This window comes from Neolamprologus multifasciatus, chromosome 18 (assembly GCF_963576455.1).
Source record: "Neolamprologus multifasciatus chromosome 18, fNeoMul1.2, whole genome shotgun sequence".
Taxonomy (NCBI): domain Eukaryota; kingdom Metazoa; phylum Chordata; class Actinopteri; order Cichliformes; family Cichlidae; genus Neolamprologus; species Neolamprologus multifasciatus.
In genome coordinates this window covers 17527487-17547906 of record NC_140456.1, presented here as the reverse complement: position 1 = coordinate 17547906, position 20420 = coordinate 17527487, and the positions used below count along the sequence as shown (strand labels likewise).

The following is a 20420-nucleotide window of genomic DNA, read 5'->3' as shown; positions in this document are numbered from 1 at the left end:
ACGTTTTTATTTCTGTAAAAAGAAGTGCAAAGTGCCGGCTTTTATTATTCACCCTGTGGAAACCCATTTTAATGTACTTGACATTATTTTGATTATAGTTCTTGTTTTATTATTTTTTACTTCTGTGGTTATGGTACATGTGGCATTCATTTTATAAAATTCACTTAAATGTTTAGTGAAAAATATAAAAAGAAAAATGTTTTTGATGATCACAAGTGTATTTTGTTTTCCAAAAAATAAGATTAAAAATGCTTATTCAGAAACATTTTATATGTTTTCAAACTATTAAGTATTTAAATGGTTGTAACCTGTTACTGTAATGTATATAACAAAGTCATAATACAACAAACACTATGTAGAAGTAGGAAATAAATAACAGAGGTCAGATGTAACATGATATCTTAAATCTTTATATGGTACTTTTTTATATGTTAATGATACATACCACACATGTAGGAATCATAATTTATACGTTATAAGGGTTTTTTGGTCAATTTATGACTCATAAATCGTGAAGTTGACCTTGATGACTTTGGTGGATGTGCGCCAAATTTTCATAGGTTGTTAACATGCCCCCACTCTATGCTTCTTTAAAGTTTTAGCAGAATTCATTGAAAATTTCTCGAGCCATCGTGTTTACAGACAGAATGACACTCGTGCACGCACGCAAAACTGACAAAGCATAACTTCCTTAGTGGAGGGAATAATTCTATTCTGCAAGAAAAATACAGTCCTGATGTGACAGTAAACACTATTCTGCCCTTCTTGAAGGATCAATGTGGATGGTGATTACCAGGTAAGAGCTGGTATTAGATGTTGCTTTAAACGCTGCTGCTGTCACCTCTTCTTAACACAGAGTTTTTGGTAGGATTGATACTATTTGTTGTAGGCTCTTTTTAATGATTACCAGCAAGCAAAAACACAATTAGTGTTTCAGAGGAAAAGAAAACATAACTCACAGTGCAACAGTATTGTTATATGTGTACGTAATAGGGCCATTAACATTCAGCCTAGATAACTTATTAATACCTCAACAAATCAAAGATGTCTTCTTCTAATTAGATTTTAAAACAACATGGCATAGCACCCCAAAAGCATCTTACACAGATCCAAAAAAAATGCAATTAAACAAATATGTTTTAGTATTCTGTGCAACATTAGGACTTATAACAACAAAATGATCCCCATGATGAAAGGACTGGATCTGAATATAATGTTTTCGTTTGCAAAGGTAGAAAGTTTTCTTTGTCCCATCTGCTAGTTCATCAAAACATTAAGACAATCCAACTCTTCACAGAACAACTGCTGACTATTCAAATGCTTACATGGAAACCCATACAATGAGAAAATGTAAAATACTGATAACCATTGTTTAAAAACACAAAGATATTTTAGCTTTTTATGATTAACGTGTAAATATTGTCCCACATATCAGAAGGTTTTGTATGTACCTGAACGGTGAATGCTCTTTGCTGCCTCCTGTAGCAGAATAAATCATACAGGCTGTGCCAGAGGTAGGAAAGAATCAGACACATGTTGTTGACTAGCCAGATATCCCAGAATGTGACAAAGTTGTCCATGGCTTTCACTTTACCCTTCATCCTTCCCTTTCAGCCTCGCTTTGCCTATATTTAACTACAAACGGCCTTTGAAAGCTCAAGGAGGAGTCTCTCAAGTGAAGCTGATGAGCGTATACTTTCTCAGGATAAGAGCTGCCAGGACATTAATGCTACTCTACCTCCCGCAGCCTCTGTTAATTCAGCCAAGGGTCCTACTTCAATCAGCACTTGCAGCTAAAGGAAGGGCAGTGTGTCCTCATGACAAAAGAGTGACAGGTGCCAGCAAAGGGTGTCTGGGAGATAATCTCTCTCTCACGCTGTCCAGGCAATCCAGCTGTATTAGGAATCGACCTTTTTTAAATTTTCTCTATCACTTTTGTCCCATTGATCTCCACTTTAAAACTGAGAATCACAGAATGAAGAAAAACTAAATTAAATCAGCACAGCATTGACTCTGATTAGTGAGAGAATTGTTATGGGTTTCCAGCTCGCTGTCAACACAGACCCAGTGTAAACCAATAGCCTGTGCTATGCAATTCCCACTGCAAATGTCACAAAGACTATTACATGAAGGATTAGACTCAATGATTCCAGCTGTATCAATTTCATATATAATAATTATTAAATGACACTACAAATGAACTTCTAATCAGTACTTCATGGTGGCTCTGAAGAGCTTTAAGCTCAGCACCATATCTTCAGTATATTGTGCAATAAAGACATATAATGGGTGTGCAAATATATATAACCACAATCCCAAGAATGTATTATCTGGCTAAGAGTGGTCAGTCACAGCTACACAGCTATGTGCAGCATGTCTGGAAAGCTCCTCTGACTTGACCAGTCGTTCTGCCAAACACAACACTGAGCTCACTTTTGGCTTCTGGGTGGAGGCATGTTTCAGATTGCTTCTTACAGACAAGACAGAGAAGTGTTGAGGCACATTAGTTATTGGTTTGGGTTTTTTTTCTATATTATTATTATTATTATTATTATTATTATTATTATTATTATTGTGTTTTATTTTTAATATGTGATCAACTGGAATTCCTCAATTTACTGAGGTCAGATTTAAGTTTCTTTTTCCCCCCAATGTATTTCAAATGTTTTCTAAAATTATAACAAGTGTTGCTGATTATGTTATTTCAGGATACTGATAGACATTGATCCTGAATATGAGATCTTGGAAGTTTATCATTTAAACTTATGAACTGTGAATTTTCGCAGTGCTGTATTTTTACTGATACAGTTCAATAAAAATTGTCTCCATTATAGATATAAACAATTAGATAAAGATGAAGAACAGTTAAATTGGTCATTTAAAAAGACATTCAACTGAAAATAAAGAAAGCACATTCAGAATTTACAATAGAGAAATTATTAGAGAATTATTTGAATAGCGAAAACTTGCTGAAAACTTAAAATGGTTGTTCCCACAGTCTTGCAAAACCACAGCCACAACTTGCATGCCTGAGGGCATACAGGTGCTCCCGACTTTTCAGAGGAATTCACACTTTCAAACAAACAGCTCCACAAGACTATATGATCAACTTCACCGAGGTTCTTTTACTTTGACACAAAGCTATTTACAAACATCCTGGCACAGATACCTTTCACCCTGAACTCTTAAAAAACAGTTAAAAAAATAACTAGAAATTAAGAGGGATAGAGAGGCTAAAAAACTGTGTGGTTCACCTTTTAAGTCCCAATTTTATTTTATTTTTTATATATAATTAGGTTCTGACTTTTTTTAAACCTATCGACACAATGTGCTTTCCTGGTGACGGACTGTCTAATCGGCACGTAAACGCACACAGGAACGTAATCCGAAAACTCGTCTAGAAAGGCAAAATGTTCATTAAAAATGTTTTTACATCTACACACCACACCACAGCTGGTTAAAAATAAAAATTTAATCATTAAAAATGAAAACGTCAAAAGGTCAACGCCGTGTTTTGGTCACGTGATCAAAGGTCCAACGTTCAGCGGGAACCAACATGGCGAACGAGAAGACAGCTGCAGCACCAGACTCGGTGCAATGTCCCGTTTGTTTTAAAGACTTCACGTCCGCCACAATCAACGGACATCTGGATATATGTCTGCTGAAAGGCGTAACCGACAGCAGCCCGTCCACAGCAGACGAGAGCGGACCTCCCGTAAAGAAATCCCGCACTGGTCCCGAGGCTGTCATCAAACCTGCAGCCAGCTCCTCCTCCATGGCCAGCGCGCAGTCACCGGGGGTGTTTTCGCTGTTTCAGGGCAACAAGGGGAAACCTCCGGTCCAGACTGAACGGAACGGTTTGTTTGTCGGTAAACAAAGTCCTGGCAGTGCTGCCAGCAAGGGGGTGAAACGTTCACTGAACGTGGAGGCGGATCTTGGAGCGGCAGGTACAGAGACTTTGAGGAGTCAGCAGCCCGCGCCTGCATCCAGCGGGCAGGGCTTGAAAACGGCGAAACGTCTGTCACCGCGGACGTTGCTTGCAGTAGACAAACCTCTGGCGGAGGTGCTGAGACCAGAAACACTGGAGGAATACTTTGGGCAAAATAAAGTTGTAGGAGAGCAAAGTCTCTTCCGGCCACTTCTTGACTCCCAGGAAATACCGTCGCTGATCCTCTGGGGACCTCCGGGATGCGGAAAGGTGTGGAGGTGACCCAGTATAATGCAGCATCTCTCCCCAGCTTTGCTTAGTATTTTCCTGCCGTTTGATATGTGATGGTTAAAACACCCTATTGCCACTGATTCAGCTCCCCTCACTTTATTTGTGGGGGACAAATTAAAGGAAAAACCTGTATCCTACACCCCTAAGATGATAACCGGGCGGTATTATTGGGTCAATTCCAAAGGTCACTATAAATCAATGCAAAGTATTTCTGCATGATCACTTTTTATGTCTTATTGTAAAGGAGGCGATGAGTTTCAAAATTAAGTGAATCACGTGCTGTGCTGTTTTGTCCATGTCCTATGCCACGCTGTCCAAACACCAACCGAGATGACTAAAGTCAGACATGTAGCATCATTCATTAAAGTTTTCCTTTAATTTGTCATTAATGATATCCCGAACAATAAGTCATAACCTGCTCTGGCAACTAGTACTCAGAATTGAAGATGCTTGAACCGACTGAGTTATAATTTCTAGAAAGAAAAAAAATCAGGGATATTGAACAAAAACAGTATAACCATATAAATATTTAACACTCTACCTCATCCATATAGTGCTTTAAAAGTGTTTTTTAATATAACTTTTAAAGTCTCATCTATTCAGTGATTCTTAAAGTTCTACTCTGATTTTTCGCACAAAAAATATTTTAATTTAAGAAGCTTTCGTCGGTTTTCTTTTAGTAATATGGCAATTTCCTGTTGAATTAATAATCCACAAATTGCTGAAATTATTTTGGGTAAGAGAAAAAGAGAAAGAGAAAAATTAATTCTTCAAATTTAAATTTCTTATATTCTAATAATTACAGTCTCAGTTTTGGCATGAAACTTAGGGCTTATCCATTTTGCACCTTTTTCTTGTATGTTTTTAAATTAATTATTGTCTAGATTAATGCTGAATATCCAATACAGTGGATTTAAGTAAATTTTCAGCTGTGGTACTCTTTGTTATATTCAAGTAGAACTTTTATGTTGTGTTGAAAGAGTGAATGATGGCGTCTGTGGCTGCTCGGTTGGTGGTACAGCTTGTTAATGACTCCTTAGGCATGTTGAGCTGCCAGCGTGGCTCATTGAGCAGTCACTAGCCATTCCCTTTTTTTTTTTTTTTTTTTTTTTGCCTGTCCCGTTTGGTTCTTTTGCCATCAGAATTATTGTCTAAAGGCGAAGAAAGATGCCCAACGGATTTTCTTTACCAAATTGACCATCCCAGCTTTGCCGTAATGGTCCATTTGATTCACCTTTTATTCTTTATTTTATTTTCACTTGCTGAATACGGGACAGACTTGACTGGGGGAAAGAAAAGGGAGAAAGAAAGAGGGGAAGAAAAACAGTTGAGAAGAGGGACGGGGGAGAAGGGCAAAAAACAAAAACCAACAGAATAAGCAGAAGAAAAAAAAAAAAAAAAAAAAATACATATATCGATCACCTGGATCACCTGTTGAGAAAGAAAAAAGAAAACAAGCAGAAGAAAACGAGAGTAATACAATAAACCACATCACAATGATATATGGGAATATGACAGTAAATACTAAATATTAAACATTATTGTGCAGCACGTAAGATCGACAGCACAGTGTGCATTGAGGTAGGAGCCAAAAAGGGTGTAGTTTGTGTGTGTGATCACCCGTGTGTACACCTGTGAGCATGGACGCGCTTGTTTTCTTAAAAGGTTCCCTCATGTAATGATCTGCTAGAGGGTGTGGGGGGCCACTGCCCCGTCCTCCAGGGCATGAAGCAGGTATGGAGGAGATCAAAACCCCAGACATCCAGAGGCCCCCAGAACACAAGAGACCAAGGAAGACCAACAGAGGGGCAGCCGCGCCACTGTCCCAGAAAGAGCTGAGGAGAGTCCCAGATGAGGGGTCACCCAGCAGCCACGGAGCAGAAGCCAGGGGGGGCTGCAGTGACGTGCCCGTGAGCTCCGCCGGCAGCCAGCTGTGCCTGAGTGACCGAGCCCCAGGCCGAGAGGCCGGGGGCACCCCACCTCCGAAGTGGCCCAAGCGAGCCCCAGGCTCCAGGCCCCGATAAGCAGCCGCCAAGGAGTGAGCCGGTGTGTACCCGGACGCCCACCCCCGGACACAAAGAACCACCAACGCACCGACGTCTGAGGGAGTCCGCCCCCGGCAGGGGAAGTGGTGGGGGGAGATAGGCCTCCAAACCTTGGAGGGCCTGAGCTGTCCTCAGAGAGGTGGCATCTGATACCCAACCTGACATACAGACACAGACATACAGGCACACACAGATACAAACATCCATTCCCACCCTCATGCTCTCATATGCACTTACTCCACACTCAACCAACGTGGAGACAGACATAAAGAGACGCTGTACACACAATCACACTCCCCAAGCGTACTCTACGAACCGGGTCTAGGTACCCTTGCCCCTGGAGGGGGGAACTGCACCCAGACCCAGGTTGTGTTACCCTTTTCCCTGCAGTGGGGAGAAGCAGACCGCCCCGACTCCGCAGCAGCAGGGAGGCCCCACACTCCGGACCCCAGTCGGACGGCCAACTCCTCCTCCTAGCCCCCCTGCTCCAGCAGAAAGCAGAGAACGAGGGTGAGAGAAGACTCCTAACCTCCCTCCACCCGCTCATTGTAGTGTTGATGTATGTGTGTTCTAAGGTGCGTTTAAAACCCAGGAGGGCATGGAGCTACCTGCCAGAGAGCAGCAGGTAAGCGCATAGTCCCTCCTGCTAGCCCTCAATGTCTACGTGTATTTAAAATTGAGAGGTGGGCAACGACGCCGGGGGTGAGGTGTACACCCTGATGGTAATTGGGATTCCGTGTAGCGTGCCCACCCCCAAGATCCTATATTTATGTGTAATGAGAATGTGAGTAATGTGAATGTCTAAGTTGCGGGATAAAATTGAGGCAGAGGCAGCCAGAAGGGGACAGAGGGGGGGGGGTTACCTCCTCTGCACCCTGGTGACACACCCCCACTCCAAGGCCCTGCATGTGTGGGTGGTTGTGGTGGAGCGGGAAGAGGGAGGCAGCTGGAGATGGGGAGGGAAGGAAGGGAGGAGCAAGTGACCCCTCCCTGGGGCCAGCTCCCCCGCTGACCCCAGTAGGCACCCCCATACTCCGCGACCCACCAGGGAAGGGGGGCCCAGGCCCATCCGAACCGGGGCCCAGCGCAGCGGCGCCGCCCGGCCCCACAGAGCCCGGGGCAGTCCACTCAACCCCACAACAGAGAAAACTGCACCCACCCCATCATCCACTCATCTTCCAGACTACATAAGACAATAGACGCCCAGGCTGAGATCTTCCTCCACCTCTCCTGTATCTCCCCCTCTTGCAGAGAGAGTTCCTGAGAGAGGAAAGCCCCTGCAAGATGTGACAACCCCCCCCCCCACCAGTTGAAGAGCCCCCCAGCTGGCTCGGCGCACCGGCGGCACCCTGCGCCAGTGGCGGGCCCCCATATACCCACCGGCCCACAACCCCGGCAACACACCAACCAGGACCCAGGCCCCCGAGGCCCGGCCAGGGCCCCAGGCCAGAGCCGGAGCGCCCCCAGAACCTCACGCCCGTCCCGGACCCACCCAGGGGCAGCCAGGCTACCAGGTCAGTAACCCCCGTCCGTCAGCACAGACCCTCCCCTAGCCCCGCTGCACGTAGCCACGAGGAAGCCGTCACCTAAGAGCCAACAGAGCCCCTAATTGGCCATGACCGCTACCCCGGGTTGAGCCCCCCAAGGAAGATGCTCCCGGGGAACCCCCCGACGCCCCAAGCCTGACCCTACCCCCACACCAATCACAACAGTGAAGGCGAGACCAAAATATGACCCCCCACCCCCACTAGGTGATGGAGCTGATCAGAGGAGCCCAGAGCGATTGATCTGATGTGGTGGCAGAGGCTGTATCAAGACTAATGTAATCTAATAGATAATTTCTATATTGGTTAGAATTAAGATTGTTTTTATTTTTCCAGTTCATGAGGACTGTTTTCTTGGCTATGCATAGAGCAGTGAAAACCATATGGGCTATATTCTTTTCTGAAGTGACATTATCTAAGCTGCCCAACAAACACACTAAGGGGGAAGTTGGAATGTTACATTTCAGACACTTTGATAAGTCTTCACATATCTCGCGCCAAAACTTCTGAACTGGTGGACAGAACCAAAGAGCGTGGATATAATTGTCCGGTGAATTGGTTTGGCAGTGTGAGCAGTTGTTGGTAGATGCAAAGCCCATCTTGAACATCCGATGACCTGTATAGTGCACTCTATGTAGTATTTTGTATTGAATTAATTGAAGACTGGGATTTCTGATTAGATGAAAGGTTTTTAAGCAAATCTGAGACCAGAAGTTTTGGTCTAAGTTAACTGATAAATCCGCTTCCCATTTTGCAATAGGAAGTGATATTGATTCATCTGTTTTAGAAAGCATTCTGTATATTTTGGATAGTAATTTGGGGGTTTTAAGAGTAAAAAATTGAACCACACTTGGTGGTGTTTGTAGTTCAACTTGACCCAGTTTAAATTTCTTTTTTATTATGGATTTAATTTGTTGATATTCTAAAAATCTTTTCTTGTTGATCCCATATTGTGTAACTAGTCTGTCAAATGAAATAAATTCTGTTCCTTCTAGTATATGTTCTACATATTTGATTCCTTTACCATTCCAATCTGAAAAGTTTATCATATTATTGTTTTGTAATATGTCAGGGTTGTTCCAGATAGGTGTACGTTTGCATGGGATTAATGAAGACTCTGTCAACTTCAGAAACTCCCACCATGCTGTCAGAGAAGAGCTGATGTTGATGCTTTTGAAGCATTCATGTCGTTGGATGTTTGAGCTGATAAATGGTAGATCTGAAATCTCTAGATTATTGCAAAGTGCTTGTTCTACATCTAGCCAAGGTTCATCTAAGAGGGTATGTTTTAGCCATCCTGAGATAAACTGAAGCCTGTTGGCTAAGAAGTAGTGCTGAAAGTTAGGTAGTTCTAATCCTCCTTTATCCTTGGTCTTTTGTAGTGTTTTTAAGCTTATACGTGGGGGCTTATTTTTCCAAAGGAATTTGGACATATATGAATCTAGAGATCTGAACCAATCTTGCGGCGGTTTAGTTGGGATCATTGAGAATAAATAATTTATTTTTGGTAATACCATCATTTTTATAGCAGCAACCCTTCCCATGAGTGATATGGGTAGACATTTCCATCTAGCCAGATCACCTTCTACTTTCTTTAAAAGTGGGGTATGGTTTAATTTAGTTAGATCTGCAAGCTTGGGAGAAATATTAATACCTAAATATTTTATATTTCCCGATTGCAGTGGAGTAGAAGAGGAATTATGGAAGCAGCAATTAATAGGAAGGACTGTAGATTTTGACCAGTTAATTGAGTAATCTGATATTCTTGCAAAAGAGTTTATCAATTCAATCACCCCAGTGATATTGGTTTGTGAATTTTGGAGAAAGAGTAACACATCATCAGCATAAAGGCTGATTTTATGTTCTACGTTCTTGCATTTTATGCCCTTAATTGCTGAATTCTGTCTAATTGCTGCTGCTAGTGGTTCGATAAAAATTGCAAACAGTGAAGGGGAGAGTGGGCATCCCTGCCTGGTGCCCCTCAGGAGACATAAGCTGGAGGATGTCTGGTCATTTGTTCTGACACAAGCTGTTGGGGAATTATATAATATTTTTAACCAGTTGATGAAAGAAGATCCAAAACCAAATTTGTGTAAAGTTGCAAATAGAAATTTCCAGTTAACTCTGTCAAACGCTTTTTCTGCATCTAAGGAAAATATTGTAGTTTCAAGGTTTTTACTGTATGAGTAGTCTATCAAATTAAGTAATCTACGTGTATTTGTTGATGAGTGCCTACCTTTTATGAAACCAGTTTGGTCAGGATGAATTAAGAGGGGGGTTATTTTCTCTAGTCTCTTCGAGAGAGCTTTGCAGATTATTTTGAGGTCTACATTAATAAGGGATATTGGACGATAGCTTGAGGGATATACAGGGTCTTTGCCTGGTTTTAGCAGGAGATTAATGTTTGCAGAATTCATATTTGATGGAAGTCTGCCCTTTTCTTTGATTTCTAACAACGTTCTGTAAAAAACTGGTGCTAGAATCGTCCAGAATTCTTTGTAGAATTCTGCAGGAAAGCCGTCTGGACCTGGAGCCTTATTATTGGACATATTTATCAGGGCTTCCTGGAGTTCACCTGATGTCAGTGGCGAATCCAGTGCCATTGCTTGAGATTCTAATAATTTTGGGAGAGTTATGTTGTCTAAAAATTGATCAATTTCCTTTTTAGATGGGTTTATTTGTGGTGAATACAACGTTTTATAGAAATCCCTGAAAATGTTGTTTATTTGTTTCGGTTCATATATTGTGTTCCCAGATGAATCTTGAACAGCACATATAGTTGTTTTTTCTTTATTTATTTTTAACTGGTTTGCTAGAAATTTACCGGATTTATTACTATGTTCATAATTTTGTAAGCGTAGTCTTTGTACTAAGAATTTTGTTTTTCTATCAATTATCTCATTTAATTCTAGTTTTGTTTTGCGTATTTTGTTCAATGTTTCCTGATCTTGGTGGGACACGTAGGCTTCTTCTAGTGATTTGATGTTTTTTTCTAATTCCTGAATATTTTTGTTTTCTTTTTTCTTTTTATGTGATGAGAAAGAAATTATTTTACCTCTCATCACAGCTTTCCCTGCTTCCCATAAAACAGAAGCTGATGTTCCGGGAGTGTCATTAAAGTCTAAATATGAAGTCCACTCTTTTTTAAAATATTTAATAAAGTCTTCATCATTAAGCAGTGATGTATTAAATCTCCAGTTTTTACTTGGCATAGTATTATTCTTGTGCATTAGTGTTAGAGATACAGGAGCATGATCGCTGACAGCTATAGGATGAATCTCAATGTCTGAAATGTCGCTCAGCAGTGAGCTGCTGACCAAAAAATAATCCAGACGAGAGTAGGAGTGATAAACATGTGAGAAAAAAGTATATTCCTTACTGGTGGGGTGAAGGGAGCGCCATGCATCGCAAAGACCAAAGTCGCTCATATACTGTTTGATTATATTTGTGGACTGCCAATTACGCTGAGTTCCTGCTGTATTGAGCCTATCCATTTCTTCATTCAGTCCAAGGTTGAGGTCGCCTCCAAGCACAAGTGTGCCATCTAAGTGTTCAGAGAGTGCACTGAAAAAACCGTGAAAGAATGAGGGATCATCAACATTTGGACCATATACACTTACAATACATAGATTTTTATCAAGTATAGATAGTTTAATGATTAAGAATCTGCCCTCTGGATCTATAACTGTATCGAGTACTGTGAAATTAATTTTTTTATGAATTAAAATTGCTACTCCCCTTTGTCTAGAATTATAACAGGCTGAGAACACATTAGGAAACTCAGGTGTTTTAAGTTCATTCGAACCTCTAAGAGGTCTGTGGGTCTCTTGTAAAAGGACAACATCTGCCTGTAGTTTTTTGAGTTGGTTAAATATTTTTAACCTCTTTTCTCTGGAGCCAGCTCCATTTACATTCCATGTAACGAATCTTAGTGCACCCATAGATGTCTGTGCATAACTAGGGGTGTACTCTGTGTGTGTCGCTTAGACAGGTGGAGAGAATATATCACTTGTTCATAAATAAGGAGAGGGAGAGAGAGAAAAAATGTGTGGCGAGATGCTCCCCGAGTCTGACTATGTGTTTGCATATTTACTAATATGAGTATGCTTGGCTTAAGTGTGTGTATCCTGTAGGTCTGTGTGCGCTGTCTGACTGATGTAAATGTGCTGCCGTTGAGCGCATGACTGTGCGTGATCGTGCAGTGAGTAAGTGTCGAAATAAATGATGTTGTTTGTGGAAGAGTGTGGAAGCAGGTGATCGAAGCAGTGAAAGAAATAAAGAAAGAAACCAAGGACGAGGGTGAGCAGCATAAAAACAAGAGGGGGAAAAGAGAGGAAAAAAAAAAAAAAACGAGAAGAGAGAAAAGAAAACGTAAACATTCCAATTAAATCACTGACGGAGAGTGACGGTGTTAATATTGCTATGAAATCACACTTAAGATGTGATTTGATACCGGTAAGTTAAACAAATGTTAATCCAAGTTAGTGTGAGTGGATAGGGAAAGGGTGTAGCGGATTCTTATCTGGTCTGAAGTTAATACAGCCACGGAGTGATGTTGGGGTCGCGGTGGAGCTGTCCGTCCACGTACAGCCGGTCCACAGCGATGACAGCGCGGGAGCCTTTCTGGATGAAGCCGCGTCGAAGTGGGAAGAGGACCCTGCGTCGTTCCAGGATCTCTTTGGGGAACTGATCGTTCACGCTGAAGTCCGTTCCTTTTAATTCCCTGCCGCGGCTTTTCACATGTTGTTTTTGTTTGAAGTGGCCGAATTTGGCCACGATAGGACGTGGTCTCCCGGCCGTAGCCCGAATGGGGCCGAGGCGATGCACCCTATCGAAGACGATGTTCTTCACCATGTCCTCCGGCAGCTTCAGGTGGGTTTTGATGAAGCTTTTTACCGTGGTCTCCGCGTCCTCTCCAGCGGCTTCTGGAATACCAGAAAATACTAGATTATCACGCATGCTACGAGCTTGTAGATCAATAACCGTTTCTTTTATTTTTTTATTTTCTCTATTTAGCTGAGTAACATTTTCTGTGAGAGATTTCACCGACTCCCTTAGCGTGGCATTTTCAGCAGCGAGCGTTTCCACTTGCTGCTGGCTGAACTCCAGGGATTCTCGCAAGCATTTAAATTCCCGGTGAAGAATCTCCACCAGGGACAGCCTTGCGTCGAAACTGGACAATCGCTTGTCGATTGACTCCAGTATGTCGGCAATATCTTTGCCAGCTGGCGATGTTGTGCCGGGGGAATCTGCCGGGCGTTGTCTTTTCGACGACGGTGTCTCAGATTTGGCCGGGGAAGCTGTACTCTGGGCCTTCTTCATCACGAGATCCTGAAAGCACTGATCAATATAATCTTGGAGAGCGTCTAAACTCTCCCCGTTGTTCTCCAGGGTGTTGGAGATAATTTAGACAAATATTGTTAGTTATGAGACAATTGATAAGTGTATTTGGTAATACTGAAGCTTAAAGAAATTTGTTCAAATCTAAACTACCATTTGCTTTAATTTTCCGCCAAAATCTCCGGCGTCTGACGTCAGTTACAACATTAGTCGCTTACCTTGACTGTCACTTCCGCCTCTCTGACTGTCCTTCCTCTCTGACTGTCCTTCTCCTCTCTGACTGTCCTTCTAGCCATTCCCAGACTTTGTCGGCATGCTTTTCTGACACCTTATCTCTTCTTTGACCCTCCTGTCGACTGCTTTGCCACAGTCAGGTTTCCTCATTGAATAGACGAGTCACAAAATCAGCTCATTTAACTTGATTACACATCACAGAAACTTCTCGATGAAAGCTGCATTACATGTTCTGCCTGTGAGTTTACGTTAAATTACTCTCCATGTGGCTCACTGTATTTCAGACCACTCTAGCCCACATCATTGCCAGCACCAGTAAGAGGAAGGGGATGGCTCGCTTTGTAACTCTGTCCGCCACCAGTACATCCACCAATGAGGTCAGGGAAGTGATAAAGCAGGCGCAAAACGAGCTCCGACTGTGCAAGAGGAAGACCATCCTGTTCATCGATGAAATTCACCGCTTCAATAAATCCCAACAGGTGAGGAGGTATTTTAGAGCAGAAAGTTGTACTCTGCTTGTTGCAGACTTTTTTTATGTTCTTCCCCCTGCCAATAAGATTGTATATCAGCACGAGTGTATATGTATGTATAACCAGTTTACGGGACCATCTTTATCCCTTCAAAAACAGCACGAGTTCTCCAGCTCATGTCTTTGATCTATTGGAAACATACATTTTTGGGGTTTCGACTAATAATAATAAGTAGAAACGATTTATTTACATTTTGTCTCCTAATTCATTGGTAACTAAATGGTTCATGTTTATGTTTTACAGAAATCTTAAATGGTTGTATCAATCAATATAATCCATTGTCCTTTATTTGCAGTAGTTTATTCAGAGGTCTGCTTCACTACTGGTACCAAATATTGCCAAAAGTATTCGCTTGTCTGCTTTCAGATGCATATGAACTTGAGTAGCATCCTATTCTTAATCTATAGGGTTTAACATGATAACGACTCAGCCTTGCAGCTTTCACAAATGTTTGTAGAAGCAGTCTGCATGCCTATGTGCTTGATTTTATAGACTTGTGGCCATGGAAGGGATTAGAACACATGAATTCAATGATTTGGATGGGTGACATCCAATTACTATACAATATTGGCACTATACAGTATTTATTCTGAAAACTGAAGCTTTAAATTCTAGCATCCTGTGAAATCCTGTATAATGTGTAACAGTAATATAACAGCAATGTCGAATAGAAACGAGGATTGCTCCAGATCCTTTTTGAATGCCCAGTAAAATTAGTCTCACTTGGATCTGTATGTGTTTGCGTCTGTAGGACACCTTCCTTCCACATGTGGAGTGTGGCACAGTCACTTTGATTGGAGCGACCACTGAGAATCCATCCTTCCAGGTGAATGCTGCCCTACTGAGCAGGTGCAAGGTGCTGGTTCTGGAGAAGCTGTCTGTGGAGGCAATGGGCTCAATCCTGAACAGAGCTGTGGCCACAGTTGGGATCAAAATCCAGGGACAAGATTCGACAAACCCCAAAGATGAAGACCAAACAGATGGACACAGGTAGGTTCCCACAAGCTCCTCGACTGTAGTGTCACACGTGACCAGATATCACCTAAACCTCACTATCTTTGTAATCCTCACATAGTGGGTATCGGAAGATGGAGCCACAGCAATAGTCTCAGCTTTGGTTTTGTTTGATAGTTTGACAGATGAGGTTCGGCACAAGCTATAATCACCTGTTAGCTGCCAGCTGATGATTGTATATAATCTACTATCTGTTTACGGTAGATTACACAAATCCATCGTTTTAGTTAATTATTTTTTTATGGGGGAAAATAAAAAACAACATTTTGACAAAACTGATAAAAATCATTTTGCTGCCAGTCAGAGTGACTTATATCAAGATATGTTTTTGAGATGAGCGCTGGTTAAAACAGAATAGCATAACACTGAGAATATTCATGATGAAAGGCATTTAAGCATGATCTATTTTTTATTTTTTAAAATTTATTCCATATTAAACAGTAGTGGCACTGATACAGTGTATATTTTTAATGTTTTTAGGCCAAAGATTTACATTCAACAAAAAGCCCTGGACACCATGGCCTACCTTTGTGATGGCGACGCAAGAGTCGGGCTCAATAGTCTCCAGCTGGCTGTTCAGGCTCAGATGTCCAAAACAAACCTCTTAGCACCCGACGATTCTCCTCAAGAGATACTAGTGACAGAAGAGCATGTCAAAGAAGGTCTCCAAAGGTCCCACATTCTCTATGATAAAGCTGGTAAGCGCAGGTGTACTCACATTGTCATTTTAGCATCGACGCTCCTTTCTTTTAAGTTCCTTTTATCAAAGCTGGTCTTTTGGGTGTCACTATGTGCAACTAGGCCTGAATAAATATTCCAGCTCATAACACTGTGACCCATGCTTGCATCATCCTCACCCTCTGTTTTCAATTGTATTTCCTTTACTCTTACATGGAATCCTGTTTATGTGGAAAATGTTTTTGCAGGTAGGACCAAGAGGCAGAAATTACCGGCCTCTTGCCTCTAATTTCTTATTGAAACTGTTAATTTTTTACTTCCATTTTGCTGGAAAACGTCACCAGAGGTCCTGGGATAACGGTTGTTTCAATAAAAGAAGAGGCTTTGTCTTTAAGGATGTGGGCAGCACTAGGGCTGCCACGATTAGTCGACTAGTCACGATTACGTCAACGACTAATTTAATAGTCGAGTGTCGTTTGAAGCTTTGTAAGATCACAAAAGACGCAGGAATAAGTAGTAGGATTTAAAAGTGTAATAACGGACTGAAACAGAAGATGGCAGCACTGCATGTACAAGGATGCCAGCTGCCGTTAAATCGCGAAGAAGAAGTAGCTCTGTCCCAGAATTCATAGCTCAGCCCAGCTCAGTTTCCAACAATGGCGGCAGCTAGTTAGTTTTAATATTACTGTTATTATTCTTTCTGGGTCACAAAATAAACGTTTAACATATTTTCAGGCGAGAATGTAACTGTGTAAACCTCAAATATCTGCTCAGTTTATCAAGACACCGCATATTTTCAAAATCGCTCCTACGTTTTCGAAGACATCTGTTACCCACTAGCTCGATAGCTAGCCGGGGGCAAGGCTCACTAGAGCCCGTGAGAACACCAGACTCCCGGCAAATCGTTTTCAAACCCACCGCCGTCTTTCGCTACTCAGGTTAAACATATATAAGTCACTTAGATAACTTAAAAATGTTATTATTTGGCCTTTTTTAGTATTTTATTTGTTCCTGAGTAAATCGGTTTGGCTGAGATTAAAGTTATAGCTTTTACACAGCTGAATAAACGTCAAGCAAGACAACTGAAGTATATACTCCGGTGTCCCGGATAGCAAGGAGTTTATTAAACTTCACCGAAACAATCTGCAAATTTCATTAAAATTTAATAAACTATCATCTTGTCTTTATTTTTAGTTAGCACATACCTTAAACACTTAAAGCTGTAAGCTAATGATAGTTATAGAAGAGCAGATGCCTGCTGGTGCAATAAGCTGTACGTTTTATGTCCAATGGATGCATGATCTGATTAGTCGACTAATCGCAAAAATAATTGGTGACTAGTCAACTATCAAAATAATCGTTTGTGGCAGCCCTAGGCAGCACAAATCGCTCCATATTTTACAAATCCACATTTTTAAATTCCTCTCGTCAGCGTCATTTATAGCACTCGTCATGAGTACTTTCATGCTTTGAGCTTAACAGCTCTATCTTATTACGCCCCAGTGTCTTTGATCACCGTTATATAACGGGACAACCTTATTTCTTGCGTTTCTTTGCCCCTGGTAGATATTTAGGTGTGCCGTATGTTTCTTGTGAGTGCAGTGCACATATTTTAGCTGAGCGTCAGAGCAGCGTGTGCTATTCATTCATACCAGATTCATAAAACGAAGCGCTTTGAGACTGTTTTTTTTTTTTATTGCATTCATAGCTAACTGATATTTTAATGTTTTTGCTCATTACAATAACTTATAAGGCCTGCGTTTACCTATAATCAGTGCTTTTTTTTTAGTCTGCTGTAGTTTTAGCTGTTCTTATCACCTTTGCTCATCATGCACAGAACTTCTCTCATTAGTCCTCCACACTGTCCTGTTACACAACACGCAGCTGTCCCAAAAGATGGAGATTTATTGTTCCCTGCTTCACTGGGAGATGAAGCCATCATTCAGCTTGACTAATGACTTTAATGGAGACGGTATTCATCTATTTTTGTCTCAGTCCTTGTTTTTTTTTTAGATAAGGTCATTTTTTTCAGTATGTAATGACCTTCAATCTCTTGGTTTGAAAATTGCTGATGGAATGCCACCTGAAGAAAAATCTTCTTATCTGTTAGAAACATTTCATTTGTGTGTGTGTGTGTGTGTGTGTGTGTGTGTGTGTGTGTGTGTGTGTGTGTGTTACTTAAAGGTGAAGAGCATTACAACTGCATATCAGCGTTACATAAGTCTATGAGAGGCTCCCATGAGAATGCGTCTCTCTACTGGCTGGGCCGTATGCTTGAGGGTGGCGAGGATCCGCTCTACGTGGCTCGCAGATTGGTCCGCTTTGCCAGTGAAGATGTGGGTAGGTGAATTTAATTATCGCATTATCTCACCTCTACATTTATATATACATTTATATATTTTAGAATTTTCCAGCTGCAATCATCCGGTGTGTATTGACCTTTTTTTTCTCCCTGGCACAAAGGGGTTAATAAATAGCAAGAAAATCAAAATACACACAGAAAAAAAAGATACGGGCACTGCTATCAGCCCAATAAATTTTTTTTAAACATTATCAGTGCATCCCAAAGTTAAAGGCTTCTTACACTTTTTCCAGTTTTTCTTCTCTACGTTCCTAACCACATCTGGCTTTATTATGTCAGTAGAGCTATTTATACTTTTTTATTGTACAATTTTAAGACAAAATAAGGCAATTTTGAATTTGGTGGCAGCAATATGTCTCAGAAAAGTTGAGGCATGGCAACAAAAGGCTGGAAAAGTAAGAGGTACTACAAAGAAACAGCTGGAGGAACATGTTGCAGCTAATTAGTGTAATTGGCAATATTACAGCAACAAGATTAGATATAAAAAAGCATCTTAGAGAGGCAGAGAGTTTCTCAGAAGTAAAGCGCAGAGGTTCAGCAATCTGCCAAAAACTGCATCTACAAATTGTTAAAAAGAATTCAGAATAATTTTCCTCAATGTAACATAAAGACTTTAAATATCTCATCATCTATAGTACATAACATCAAACGAATGATGATTGAAGAAATCTCTGTGCATAATGGAAAAGGCTGAAAATCAACATCAGATTCCCGTGATGCTGCATTAAAAAACGGGCACGACGTTGTCATGGAAACCACAGCACAAGCTCAGGAACGCTTCTATAAATCGCTGTCTGCGAAAATAGTTTACTGTGCCACCTGCAAATAAACGTTATAGCTCTGTCGTGCAAAGAAACGATGTGGGGACGTGATCCAGAAACACTGCAGTCTTGCACATTTCAGCAAGATTATGCTAAACCACATAATGCAGCTGTTACAACAGCATGGCTTCATAGTAGAAGAGTCTGGCTGAACTGGCCTTCCTGCAGTCTGGACCTTTCACCAGCTGAAAACATTTAGAGCATCATGAAACAAAAATATATATACAAGAAAGAAGATCCAGGACTGTTGAGCAGCTAGAACTGTATATCAGACAAGAACTGGACAACAGTCCTTTCCCAGAGGTCCAGAAGCTGGTTTCCTGAGTTCCCAGACACTTACAGACTGTTGTTAACAGAAGAGGTTAGTAAATATCCCCCGACCAAACTTTTTTTGAGATGTATTCCTGTATGAAATTGCAGCAGGAAAGAAACTACTGACTGGACTGAAATGATAGAGAGAGAGGAAGCTTGACAAAGTAGTCATAATGTTTTTTTTAAAAAGTGCTTCTTATTCTGCAGCGTTGCATCCTTCTTGTCTTTCAGGTATGGCAGATCCCGCCGCTCTTACTCAGGCTGTTTCTGCCTTCCAAGCCTGTCATTTCATTGGGATGCCTGAATGTGAGGTAAGCTCAGTGGACCAATCAGTGACTGCAAGTCTCATGTCTTGTCAACCCTATAGTTGTCTTTACCTCAGTTTTCTTCCTTTTGTTTCATCTGCTGATCAACAGGTGATCCTCGCTCAGTGTGCGGTCTATCTGGCACGAGCACCCAAGTCTGTTTCGATCTACAAGGCCTATGATAATGTGAAGACCTGTTTGAGAAGCCACAAAGGTCCCCTGCCTCCCGTCCCCTTGCACCTCCGCAATGCCCCAACCAGGCTTATGAAACAGCTGGGATACTCTAAAGGCTACAAATACAACCCAGCCTTCAGCGACCCCGTAGAGCAGGAGTACTTACCTGAGGAGCTGCAAGGAATCAACTTCTTCACCTGGAAGCCCTCAGACTCATGAGTATTTTTGTAAAAACAAAAAACACAAAAGTAAACACAGCAAACTTATTTTCTCCGCATAAATTATATCCACTCAGCTCTGCTTCACTGCATATTATTCTGTACTTGTCCATCTACCCTGCTGTACTGACACACTGAACCACTGCTGTCATGTTCTTTAAAACTGAGGCTGCTACAAGGACCAGTTAAGGCTTATTATATAAGCTGTGTATTTACGCTGGCAGTTAAGATTTTTCACTTGTGTCACAAACTTGTTAATTACAAAGGTTAAAAAAAATAATTAAAAAAAAACAGTGCACTCATTTCTTATGTTATAGTTTTTACATTTGCTTTGTAGTTATACAAATAGATCAATGACACAGTAACTAAATACACCCAACTCACCTTTGTATTTTCATAATGCTAATTCAGACTTTTTTAAAACTGTCCATGTTTGGATTTATCTTTGTAAAACATGTGTACATTGTTTAAAATGAATAAATGTGTTTCCTTATCTGTTCAATCCTGCATGTTTCTTATAATGTGTAGATACTTAAAGGAAATACAAGTCAGACATAATACAAATGTTTCATTATACACTTTAATGTCTAAATCAGTTTTGGGCCATTGTCTGCAAAGAAACAT

General features: G+C 41.2%; 1 protein-coding gene across 1 annotated transcript; it reads left to right on the top strand.

Moving 5' to 3' along the window:
• The first annotated feature begins 3523 nt into the window (after window positions 1–3523).
• wrnip1 (WRN helicase interacting protein 1) lies at window positions 3524–20298 on the top strand. The gene is made up of 7 exons (XM_085140495.1): window positions 3524–4198; window positions 13667–13861; window positions 14664–14902; window positions 15407–15624; window positions 17789–17944; window positions 19331–19410; window positions 19516–20298. The coding sequence occupies exons 1-7, from the start codon at window positions 3557–3559 to the stop codon at window positions 19795–19797; spliced, it is 1812 nt and encodes a 603-aa protein (XP_084996621.1). The 5' UTR covers window positions 3524–3556; the 3' UTR covers window positions 19798–20298.
• The last annotated feature ends 122 nt before the right edge of the window (window positions 20299–20420 follow it).

Bases quoted from the DNA above. Each gene is read 5' to 3' on its own strand.
- wrnip1 (XM_085140495.1), top strand. From the start codon at position 3,557: ATGGCGAACGAGAAGACAGCTGCAGCACCAGACTCGGTGCAATGTCCC. The intron at 15,625-17,788 runs GTAAGCGCAGGT...TGTTACTTAAAG, and splicing joins CATTCTCTATGATAAAGCTG to GTGAAGAGCATTACAACTGC. The intron at 17,945-19,330 runs GTAGGTGAATTT...CTTGTCTTTCAG, and splicing joins CTTTGCCAGTGAAGATGTGG to GTATGGCAGATCCCGCCGCT.